This window comes from Lontra canadensis, unplaced genomic scaffold (assembly GCF_010015895.1).
Source record: "Lontra canadensis isolate GAN:19392208 unplaced genomic scaffold, GSC_riverotter_1.0 scaffold63, whole genome shotgun sequence".
Taxonomy (NCBI): domain Eukaryota; kingdom Metazoa; phylum Chordata; class Mammalia; order Carnivora; family Mustelidae; genus Lontra; species Lontra canadensis.
Window position 1 is genome coordinate 4,314,604 of NW_022631057.1, and position 12,481 is coordinate 4,327,084.

General features: G+C 35.6%; 1 protein-coding gene across 3 annotated transcripts in view; it reads right to left on the reverse strand.

Moving 5' to 3' along the window:
- Nucleotides 1–12,481, reverse strand: part of ASPM (assembly factor for spindle microtubules) — a 66,166-nt gene that overhangs the window by 25,845 nt on the left and 27,840 nt on the right. For 2 of the 3 annotated variants that reach the window (XM_032878187.1, XM_032878185.1), the window contains exons 14-17: nt 12,225–12,432; nt 11,985–12,130; nt 11,760–11,888; nt 6,981–7,175 (exon numbers count right to left, since the gene is read on the reverse strand). In XM_032878187.1, the coding sequence (XP_032734078.1) occupies nt 6,981–7,175; nt 11,760–11,888; nt 11,985–12,130; nt 12,225–12,432 (678 nt within the window). The remainder of the gene's footprint in view (nt 1–6,980; nt 7,176–11,759; nt 11,889–11,984; nt 12,131–12,224; nt 12,433–12,481) is intronic. The other variant, XM_032878186.1, reaches the window with a different exon arrangement.

The following is a 12,481-nucleotide window of genomic DNA, read 5'->3' on the forward strand; positions in this document are numbered from 1 at the left end:
ATCTCAATCAAAATCTTGCCTAGTTACTCTGTGGATACAAGCAAACTGATTCTAAAGTTAAATGGAGAGGCAAAAGACCCAGACTGGCAAACATAATATTAAAGGGAAAGAAAGCTGGAGGACCAACAGTATCCAACTTCAAAACTTAATATAAAACTATAGTATTCGAGGGGCGCCTGAGTGGCTCAGTGGGTTAAGTCTCTGCCTTCAGCTCAGGTCATGGTCTCAGGGTCCTGGGGTCCAGCCCCGCATCGGGCTCTCTGCTCAGCAGGGAGCCTGCTTCCCTCTCTCTCTGCCTGCCTCTCTATATACTTGTCATCTCTTTCTCTGTCAAATAAATAAATAAAATCTTAAAAAAAAAAAACTATACTATTTGAGACAGTGTGGTATCGGCAAATTAATAGACAAATAGGTCACTAGAACAGAATAGGGAGTCCAGAAGTATACCCATGCAACACAGTCAATTGATCTTTAGCAAAAGAACAACCCAAGTGAGTACACAAAGGATAATTTTGTTTGGTTTCAAAAAATGACACTGGAATAAGCAGACAAACATAAGAAAAAAATGAATCTCAACACTGACTCTTTACCTTTCACAAAAATTAACCAAAATAAATCATAGATCTAAATGTACAATGTAAAATCACAGAACAACGTCTAGAAGATAACAACAGAATATCTGAGGGACTCTGGGTTTGGCAATGGATTTTTAGATATAATGCCAAAAGTATAATCCATGAAAGAAAAAAAACTGATCTCCGGTTTCATTAAAATTAAAAAATTCTGCTCTGTGAAAAACTGTTAACAGAACAAAAAGATAAGCCACAGAATAGGAGAAAATATTTGCAAAATACATATCTGATAAAGGATTTGTATCCAAATCCTTTAAACAAAGAACATTTAAAACTCCACAAGAAAATAAAAAATGGACAGTAAGAATTAAAAAATTGGCAAAAGATCTGAACACATCATAAAAGAAGATATACAGATGGTAAATAAGCATATGAAAAGATGCTCAACATCATACAGCATTAGGGAATTGCAAACAAGAACAACGTGATGCCAATATACATCTATTAGAATGGCTAAAATCTAAAACACCGCACACCAAATGCTGGCCAGGAAGGAGAGCAACACGAAGTCTCATTCATTGCTGGTGGGAATGCAAAATGATACAGCTACTGTGAAAGACAGTTTGACAGTTTCTCACAAACTTAGTTTTATCATATGATCAGGCAATTCCACGCCAAGGTACCTATCAAAGAGGCTGAAAACAGTCCACAGAAAAAAACATCTGTACACAGATGTTTATAATACCTTTCTTCATAACTGCCAAAAATCAGAAGCAACCAAGATAACCTTCAATAGGTAAATGGATAAAAAAAAAAAAAATCCTGAAGTAAATCCTACATTGGAATGTTATTCAATGATAAAAACAAGTAAGTTATCAAGCCCAAAAAACACATTAAAGCAACTTAAATGTATATTGCTAAGGGAGAGAAACCAATCTGAAAAGGCTACATACTGATGGATTCAAACTACAGGACATTCTGGGGGAAAAAAAAAACAACAACAAAACAACAACTACGGAGACAGTAAAAAAAAAATCAGGGTTTGCCAGGAATTGTGAGGAGGGGTAAGGGATGATTAGGTGGAGTACACAGGATTTTCAGGGCAGGATTTTGATCAAACACATGTAATGACACCACACAAAAAGTGAACCCTAATTGAACTATGGACCTTTGTTAATAATAATGTATCACTGTGGGTTTATAAGTTGTAAAAAATGTACTACAGAAAAATAAAGCCAAGCAACAGAAATGATAAACATCTGCATTAACAGCATAGAATATTATTCTCATGTATTGTTTAAAATATTTATTATGATTAAGCAAAAATTAACATTCTCTGATGTGATTTTAATTGCATATAGATGTAGTAAACAAGATAACTAAACATAAAGTGGGAGACAGGGCACAGAGGGACTTAGATAGTGGTAGGCTTTCTATATTCAACTTAAAGTAATAAAATATTAATTCTAAGTATATTAAAAGTTACATATACTATAACCCCTAGAGCAATCACCAAAAGACAAAACAAACAATAAAAACCTGTCCAAAGGGAAACAATCAGAAAGAAAATAGACTAAAGTGTAACACTATCAAGCGTTCAAAGAATTGAAAAGCCAGGAAAGGGGAAAGGGAAGAATGAAAGAATGGAAACATTCAGAAACAATAAAAGGATAGACCTAAATTCACAAATATCAATAAATGTTTAAAATATAGTCTAAACCACCAATCAAAAGACAAAGATACATGAAAAAAAAAAAAAACAACAACGAAATGCTGTCTAGACTTCATGTCATACATAATCATGTAAGTAATTAACAAGTAAAAGGAAAGAAAAAAAAATATCCTGCAGATGGTTGTGAAGTCCACAACCAAGCTGGGGTAATTAAATTACAGCCAGCGAGGTAGACTTCAGAGCAAAGAAAACTATGAGAGATAAAAAAAGAACATTACATAATGATAAAAGACCCACCTCACCAAAAAAATAGAACCATCTCAAATGTGCCTAACTACAGAGTGTCAATATACATGATGACAAAATGAAAAGAACTGAAAGAAGAAACACATATTCCATTACAGCTGAGAGATTTACACACTATTCTTTTACTGAGAGAGCAAACAGAAAATTAGTCAGGATATAAAAGAACTAAATAACACCAAACAAACAGATTTAACATTTACAGAACACTTTACCCAACAACAACAGAATATACATTCTTTTTAAGTATGCAGAACATTCACCAAGACTAGGGATCAGCAAACTTCCTGTAAAAGATTAGGAGAAAATAGTTGCAAAACACTGACAAAGAATTTGTCTCCAGAATATGGAACGAACTCTCAAAACTCTCAAACCTCAATGAGATAAACAATTCAATTACAATAATAAGCAAAAGATTTCAACAGACACTTCACAAATAAGATATCCTGAAGACAATCAAGCACTTGAAAACATATACGTCATTTGTGATTAGGGAAATGAAAAATAAAACCAAGATTAGATACCACTACACATCTAAAACAATGGCTAAAAAACATTGACATCATAGTGTTGGAAGATGTGGTGCAATGAGAACTCGTATGCACTAGGGTTGGAATGAAAAGTGGTAGAGCCACTCTAGAAACCAGTTTGCCAGTATCTTATAAAGTTAAACATACACTTACTAAATGCCCAGCAATCCCACTCATAAATATTTACCTTAAAGAAATGAAATTACCGGGGCACTGGGTGGTTCAGTGGGTTAAGCCTCTGCCTTTGGCTCAGGTCATGATCTCAGGGTCCTAGGATCAAGCACAGCATCTGGCTCTCTGCTCAGCAGGGAGTCTGCTTTCCCTTCTATCTCTGCCTGCCTCTCTGCTTACTTGTGATCTCTCTTTCTGTGTCAAATAAATAAATAAAACCTTTAAAAAAAAAAAAGAAATGAAATTATCTAAAACTGGGAACAACACAAATATCTTTCAACAGGTTAATGTAAAATCAAATTGTGGGGGGCACCTGGGTGGCTCAGTGGGCTAAGCCTCTACCTTCAGTTCAGGTCATGGTTTCAGGGTCCTGGGATCAAGCCCCGCATCGGGCTCTCTGCTCGGCAGGAATGCTGCTTCCCCACTATCTCTCTGCCTGCCTCTCTGCCTACTTGTGATCTCTCTCTCTCTGTCAAATAAATAATAAAATATTTAAAAAAAAAATTAAATTGTGGTACCTCCATACAACAGAATACTACTCAGCAATGAAAACAAACTATTCATATATGCAACAACTTAATGGAGTCTCAAAGGCATTACTACACTCAGTGAAAAAACGTGAATCTCAAAAGGTTACATACTATATGGCTCCATTTAGGTGACATTCTCAAAAAGGTCAAACTATGGTAACAGAGAACAGAGTTATGGTCACATGGAGCTGAGTGTAGCTGGAGGAATGACAACATACAGCACCCAAAAGTTTTTCTGGGTGATGAACTGTTCTGTAACCTGACTGAGATAGTGATTACACAAATATGTACATGTGTTTAACTTTATGGAACAGCACATCAAAAAAGGTCTATTTTACTGAGTGCTAATTTAAAAATTAAAATTTTAATGTTTTTTGGGGCACCTGGGTGGCTCAGTGGGTTAAAGCCTCTGCCTTCGGCTCAGGTCATGATCCCAGGGTCCTGGGATCGAGTCCCGCATCGGGCTCTCTGCTCAGCAGGGAGCCTGCTTCCTCCTCTCTCTCTGCCTGTCTCTCTGCCTACTTGTGATCTCTGTCTGTCAAATGAATAAATAAAATTAAAAAAAAAATTTAATGTTTTTTAAACTAAATTTTTAAAAATGTATCATATAGATAGACCTCTTGCATCAAATCATAAAACCAAGTTAGGAGACATTTAAACAAGAACAAAATAAATAGGGAATAGATACCACGTTCAGTATTTATTAAATCTCAAATTCTAACACTTTTCAACTTCAGATTCTAAATATGTATGAAAATGCAGAGAATTAAAATAACTAAAAACTTGGGGCATCCAGGTGGCTCAGTCATTAAGCATCTGCCTTCGGCTCAGGTCATGATTTCAGGGTCCTGGGATCAAGCCCTACATCTGCTCCCTGCTCACTGGGAAGCCTGCTTCTCCCTCTCCCACTCCTCTTGCTTGTATTCCCTCTCTCGCTGTCTGTCTCTGTCAAATAAGTAAATAAATAAAATCTTAAAAAAATAATAACTAAAAACTTCTTTAAAAAAAAATGAAGAAGGAGGACTTATCTACTAGATATCCAGATTTCACATAAAGTCAGAATACAAGGCCCAAAGAAAGAAAAAATAAACCAAGAGAACAGAAAAAAAGCACAGATAGGAACAGAAGCACAGATATAAGAATTTTTGATGTATGCTAAAGGTGGCACAGTAATAAGGCAAGGATGGTTGTTTCAGTAAAACGACTGAAACAACTGTATATCCATTTAAAAAAAAAAGTTCTGTAACACAAATCAGGAGAGATCTAAATGTGAAAGATAATACACTAAAGCTTTTAGAATATAATGTAGAAGAGTATCTTCAAAAGGCCTTGGGTGATGGTACACAAAAAAACACTAACCATCATAGAAAATTAAGAATTTTCATTTCATAAAACAGTAAACCACAGTCAAGGAGAAGGTATTTAAACACCCAAATCCAACAAAATTCTAATAACCAGAATATTCAACATGTCTTACAAATCCATAAGAAGGCAAACAATCAAAATGAAAAACTGAAAAGACTTGAAATAGCGCTTCACAAGAGAAGATTTCCAGTTTAAAAAGGTGTCCAATATCATTAATTATCAAGAAAAGGAAAATTAAAACTACTCCAGGATACTACTACACAACCACTAGAATGGCTAAAATTAAAAAGACAATTTCCAAGTATTTATTTACCTGAAAATGGAGTTACATGATTGCTCTTAAACAGCTGGTGTGTGCTATAGTCGCTTTATAAACTTTTTGGCACTATCTACGAAAACTGAAATCTATACACTCAAAAACCAAACAATAGTACTCATGTATATATCAAACAGAGTGAATACATTTCACACCAGAAGGAACATTCATGGAAGCATTCATTACTCATAATGACTCAGAACTGGAAAGCCAAATGTCCATCAACAATAGAAAAGATAAGTAAATTACAGAATATTATAGACTGAAAGTTAAATCACAGTGACACTCAACGCTGATAACTCTCACAAATTTAATAACGTAGAATAAAAGAATTTACATGGTTTGAACCCACCTACATAAAATTCAAATAACAGGCAAGACAAAATTATAGTGTTTAGAGAAGATGTCTAGAAAAATGGCATATATTAGAATAATGGTTATGGGCAGGGGTAAAGGACTTAATGGATTGTGAAATGGCTTCTGAGAAGCTGACAATATTCTATTTCTTGACCTAGTAGTGGTTAAGTGGGTATTAACTTTGTGAAAAACTATTGGGCTTTACATTTGTGTTCTGTGCCATTTTCCATGTGTAATATTTCACATTAAAAAAAGTTAAAAAAAAAAGAATTTATTAAATCAGAATCTTTCACTTATCAATAGTAGTAGCCAGACACAAAAATTTCTAAATTTATAAGACAGATAAAATTATGAGGTGAAGCTTCAATGACACTTACATAGCGCAAATTTAAATAGTACACCTCTGCTGTTATTAAAACAGAACCTAATATCAAAAACGTATAAAGAATTTGTCTGCTATGTAGAGATGTTCAATTTTTTTTACTAAGTAGAAAACTAACATAGGTATTCTATAGATTATAGGTGATATTTTGTTATATGCCAACTAAATGGGCTACAGAAGAAAACATGCACACATTTATCCCAAAATAAGTTCCAGAACCCACAGTGGAGATTAAACGAAGAGCTTGGTTGAGTGTGTGGATATACAAAGTAAAATGATACAGTATGTCAGCATGTCCCATGGAGCATAAGACTGTAAATCCCTACTATAAAACAAAGAAGACAGAAGAGGTAAAGAATTAGACTTCAGAGAAAAGGAGGTATTTCAATTTGTTTGAGAGTTATGCTGAATATAGCAAAGAGTTTTAGAGGTAGTAGGAAGATATTAAATATTTGTTCAAGTACCAGAAAAAATTGAAAGCCTAAAATATAATTGAAAACTTTATCATATTTTACTTTCTTCCTTAAAAATGTCATTAAAAGGTGTGTCTGAGTGGCTCAATGGTTAAGCCTCTGCCTTCAGCTCAGATCACGGTCTCAGGGTCCTGGAATCGAGCCCCACATCAGGCTCTCTGCTCAGTGGGGAGCCTGCTTCCCCCTCTCTCTCTCTGCCTGTCTCTCTGCCTACTTGTGATCTCTCTCTCTCTCTGTCAAATAAATAAATGAAATCTTAAAAAAAAGTCATTAAAACTTTTTTAAATTCCAAAACCCAGGATACTATACCTGAATAACTGATGCTGATTCATTTTGAACTTTTTCTAGTTTTTCCTTTTTTAACATTAATAATTTTCTCTGTGCTAAGAGTCTTCGCCAGTATTTCTGAATGGTTGATGCTGCATTAATCTCCTTCTTCAATCGTTGTTTACTCAGGAAATTGATTACAGCTGATTGAATAATTCTTGCAGCTTTGTCTCGCTCCTAAAAAAAAAAAAGCAAAGATGAATCAAAAGCTTAATTACTGGGGCACCTGGGTGGCTCAGTGGGTTAAAGCCTCTGCCTTTGGCTCAGGTCATGATCTCAGGGTCCTGGAATCGAGCCCCACATCGGGCTCTCTGCTCAAGCGGGGAGCCTGCTTCCTCCTCTCTCTCTCTGCCTGCCTCTCTGCCTACTTGTGATCTCTGTCTGTCAAATAAATAAACAAAAATCTTAAAAAAAAAAAAAAGCTTAATTACTTAAGTTTGTAAGAAAATCATCTATTAAATATTAATCAAACTGATCCTGAAAATAAAACATCCCCCCAACTTAAGATATGCTCATCTTTGGAAAATAGATACTTCCAGGAATATTGAAAGGTCTGATAGGTGGAAATGCATATATATATTTATATAATGGAACAAAAGTTCCCAAGGCTATAATCCTAAAATAAAGATCACAGGCATGTTTGATATATCATCTCAATAATCAATATAAAGGCTATTTAAATGTGGTATGTTTCAGGGTGCCTGGGTGGCTCAGTCATTAAGTTCCTGCCTTCGGCTCAGGTCATGGTCCCGGGGTCCAGGGATCAACAGGAAGCCTACTTTTCCCTCTCCTACTCCCCCTGGTTGTGTTCGCTCTCTCGCTGTCTCTCTGTGTCAAATAAAGAAATAAAATCTTTTAAAATGAATGAATGAATGAATGAATGAATGAATGAAGTATGTTTCTCAGATTATAGCCCAGAGAATTCATGTTTGATTTTGAAAAAAGCGGTGGACCACAGAAGGAAATAAAAAAGAAAAAAGGAGGTCCTAAAATAAACAAAATGCCTTACAGTATAAGGTAGTCTTGCTTTGTAACAACTCGAACAAAGAAATTAACAAAAAGGGAAAAGCAGCAAAATATTTACTTTTAGCACAGAATACTTTATGGTTTTAAGGCATAGACAATCAAGATGACAGAATATCAGGTTATGGGAAGTGTTAGCAGGACTGCTTGATAGCTTAAGTGGCCGAAAAAGAACTACCTGCCCTGGGAGCACCACAGGCTGATACCCTATATACCTCTATTTCTGTTACTTCTAATGATGAAGTACTAGCAAAAACAACATAGGTCAAATACTTACTAGGCATCAGGCACCATTCTAAGCACTTCATGAATGCTTCATGTAAATCTCACACAACCATAAGAACAGATGAACAGGTACCACTTTTATGATTATGGGGAAACTGAGACAGAGAAGTCAAGTAGACTGTCAGTCTACTGGGCGGATAACCAGTCTTCGAACGAAGCAATCACTTTGCCACACCCTCAAGGCCAGATTTATCATTTCAATTACCTGAATTGGAAACTAGAATATAAATTATTCCCTGTGGTGGAAAGAACAATTTATAGCATGTAGCTATAAATTTATAGTTACTTATAACTTTATGTAGCTATCTGGAACAGCTCACTATCCAAGGATGGGCTCTATATAGACATTAGATTCTAATTATTAATTAATTATAATCAGGCATTGAGATCTATGGGTGGAAACTGCACAGTATGGGAACACATTCAACTATGGAAGGGATCAAACAGCCACTCTAAGAAAGGAAAAATGTAGTTAATGGATTGAAACAAATACTAAGAAATGGTGAGAGTCATATATTACATCACTCCTAAGTGGAAAAAGACTAGACAATTCTAAAATTTGGCTAGAATTATGTCCAACAAATTGATTAAGTGATCTAACCACTGTCTGTACCCCTGTAGAGCATATGGCCTTTAAGACTATGGATATCTGTCAGGCGCCTGGGTGGCTCAGTGGGTTAAAGCCTCTGCCTTCAGCTCAGGTCGTGATCCTAGGGTACTGGGATCGAGCCCTGCATTGGGCTCTCTGCTCAGCAGAAAGCTTGCTTCTTTCTCTCTCTCTACCTGCTTCTCTGCCTACTTGTGATCTCTTATCTACCAAATGAATAAATAAAATCTTAAAAAAAAAAAAAAGACTATAGATATCCAAATTAAAACCATCCCTCCACCCAGCCACAATTTAAGGAGCACAATTTCAGTTCTACAAGTTAAAAAATTTCTGGAGATTTGTTTCATAGTGATGTAAATATAGTTCACACTACTGAACTGTACACTTTAAAAAGAGTTAAGATAGTAAGTTTTATGATGTGTTCTTTACCACAATTAAACAAAAACTGGGTTAAAAATAAGCATTTCCTATTAGCTTAAAAAAAAAGTCAAAAGTTGCATTTCAGTCAAAAGTTCCAAGGCAAGGGGCACTCCTAGATACAGTGGGCTAAGGTAAGTTTGTAGATCATCTCAATCTCAAGCAAACTAAAATGGAACAATTTTATGTGACAATAGAGAAGCTACAGATGGAAAATAGATAAATCCAAACTAGCAACGGTTTGAAAAATTTATAAACTGATGGTAAAAATTCCAATGCTGGTTAAGTCACTGCTTCTTTGCTAAATTAGACTGCATGTTATCATTTTTAATCTTATGCTATTGCTAAGCTAACAAGCTTGTTTTATTTTACCTTGTGTATGGGCCACATACAGGGATTCACTTTGCTTTACAGTTTATGCCTACTCTTTGACAGAAGAACGAATGTGTCAGGGTACCCTTGGATAATCCTACCTCATTCATTAGGAATTGGGCCATTAGTCAATTTTCACTTATCACTACAAAAACTTGAGCCAGTCTTTTCTCAATGGATAGTTTATGTGAATTATAACAATGAGATGGAAGTAAAATATAATACCTGAAAAATTAGCTATCCATGGTAATTTTTATATGTTTATTAGATTATAATATTTCTACGACAATATATAGGGAACCTACTGCTTAATGTTCCAAATAGCAAACAAAAACATGTAATTGGATATTAGTGTAATTGTATAAGAGAGGGAGCCTGGTCACCTGGAGAAAGGATAGAAGCAGTTGTCTTTAAAAAACAGGGAACTTTCTACTTCGTAAATTATGAAAAGGGATCTCACCAGCAAACAGCTAGGAAATCTTTGTAGTTTATATCTTATTAGTATAAGGTCATCTTGAGCAGAAAATAAAGCAGATTTCATTTACCAGCCCCCCAATTCTGATAAATATCTGTTTCATGGGATTTTTACTCTCTCATTTAATGTCATATAAACAGAATGAGTGAAATAATTTGAGGACCAGCCAGGAAAGAGTCTTTGCTGAAAACTCTCCTAAAGCAATTCTCCAAAAGCTTCCAGAGTACAAAGTTATCCTCTAAGGCATATGTGGGCAAGGAGGCAGATTCTAAGAAGATAAGGGGCAAAAGAAGGCACAAAGAATAGATATGGTAGCAGAAAAGACCAGTTGTGAGTATAAGCCACTGCCTGTTTCCCAAAAGTTACTACTAGGAGTTTGAGTGGGGTAACAGCAAATTATTTCAATTACTGTGTTATTTCCGAGTCTGACAAACTACGACAAAATACGGTATGTTTAAGACTTGCCAGAATGTAGCTGTTTTATAGAGTTATTAAGAACTCTACCATAAATGCACAGTAACTTAAAATTGAGGAGCAGTATAAAGTATATAAAAAAGCAGTATAAAAAATTATTTCTGAAATACATGATAAGTTTATCAAACATAGCTGCTTATTTTATTTGATTTTCCAAATAAGTGAATATAAGATCATTAGTGGAAGGGGTAGGGAGAAAAAAGGATTAAAATAGTTTGTTTAACTTGACCAAGGAGATCATTTCACAGTTGGTTAAAAATTACATTTTTCTCAGAATTAAAAAAAAAAAAAAAAGCTTACATTAACATAAAATTTTGTACTGTTGGGGTCAAAAAGGGAAATGACAAATAACATCACTATCCCTGTGCCCAGATCCCAAACAATAAATAAAACAATAGAAACCAAATTCCACTTAAAAATTTTTTCTTTTTTAAGATTTTATTTGACAGAGAGAGAAAGAGCACAAGCAGGGGGAGTGGCAGGCAGAGGGAGAGGGAGAAGCAGGCTCCCCCACAGAGCAGGTTTGATCCCAGGACCCGAGGATCATGACCTGAACCAAAGGCAGATGCTTAACCAACTGCGCCACCCAGGCGTCCCTCCACTTTTAAACTAATAAAGGATACACTGGAAAACAGTTTCAGACAAACAAAATGAGCTGGCTAACTGCACTACAAAATCAGACAGACACCCAGACTCCAGGGGCACTCTCCAGGACCAAGATCAAGACTCCCAGAACACCACATGAAAAAATTCATGGAAAACTGCTCCCAGAGATAGTTTAGATTCCAGGAAGGTTTAGGTTAGATTCCATGAAGGAGAAAAGAGCTGAGTCAGGTATCCTCAGTTTACTTTTGTAAATTTACAAAGGGTGTAAGTTATTCTACTTCCGCCAGAGCAAGTGAGGGAACAGTGCCTGGAAGACATCCAGTAAAAGAAACACCAAGGCTTAGGGAGAAATACCCATCCCTAACTCAAAACACAAACAATTATTAAAATTAGGTCAATAACTTCACATATCAGTAAACTGTAAAAATCATAACGAAACTCAATCAACTGGTATTTTGTGAAGTACAATTCACATTGCAGTGTTTTCATTTTGGGGGAGTACCTGATGGCGTTTTAGATCTGTTTTTAGTCTGTATTTTCTCCAAGTTGTCTGTATAAGTCTAGCAGCTCTTGCTTCTTTACAAAGATCCAAAAGCCTTGCACAAAGAAATGACAAATAAGTGATAACCACCTAAAGGAAAACAGAAGAGATGGAAACAGAAGTTGGCCAGAGAATACGCATCTTACTGTCACCTGCTGAGACTCTTGCTAGTTGAAGAACACTTACCTTTCCGTCAGGAATTGTATTGGACATATCCGAGTGATTAATCATAGCAGGTATTCCACCAAGGTCTCTAACTGCAGACCTGACCAACTGAAAATTTTTCTTTTCATTTTCTAGAAGTTCTTTGTACAGTTCTGAAGTGTTTTCTACTATGCAAATAAAAAAGAGATTAGACAGCACCAGTCAAAAATCTGATGTGACAAAGAAAAAACTTGAAAAGCCAATCAGCCAAAAGGGACTAACCATGATCAAATGCTTTAAAAGACAAATCCAGAGAACTTCCGTCAGATTCAGATGATGAATTTAACACCACTGAGCCAGTCTGTGTGCATTCTACAGTCTGAGTAGTCCGCTGACATATAGCATCAAAAGGCACATAGTAAGGATGGTAGTGATGGATCAGGTAACATAATACACGGCCATCTGAGAAAGATACTGTAAAATTCTCCACCTGATTGGAAATAGCAGGAAAATGATTAACTATATTGGACAGTAATATA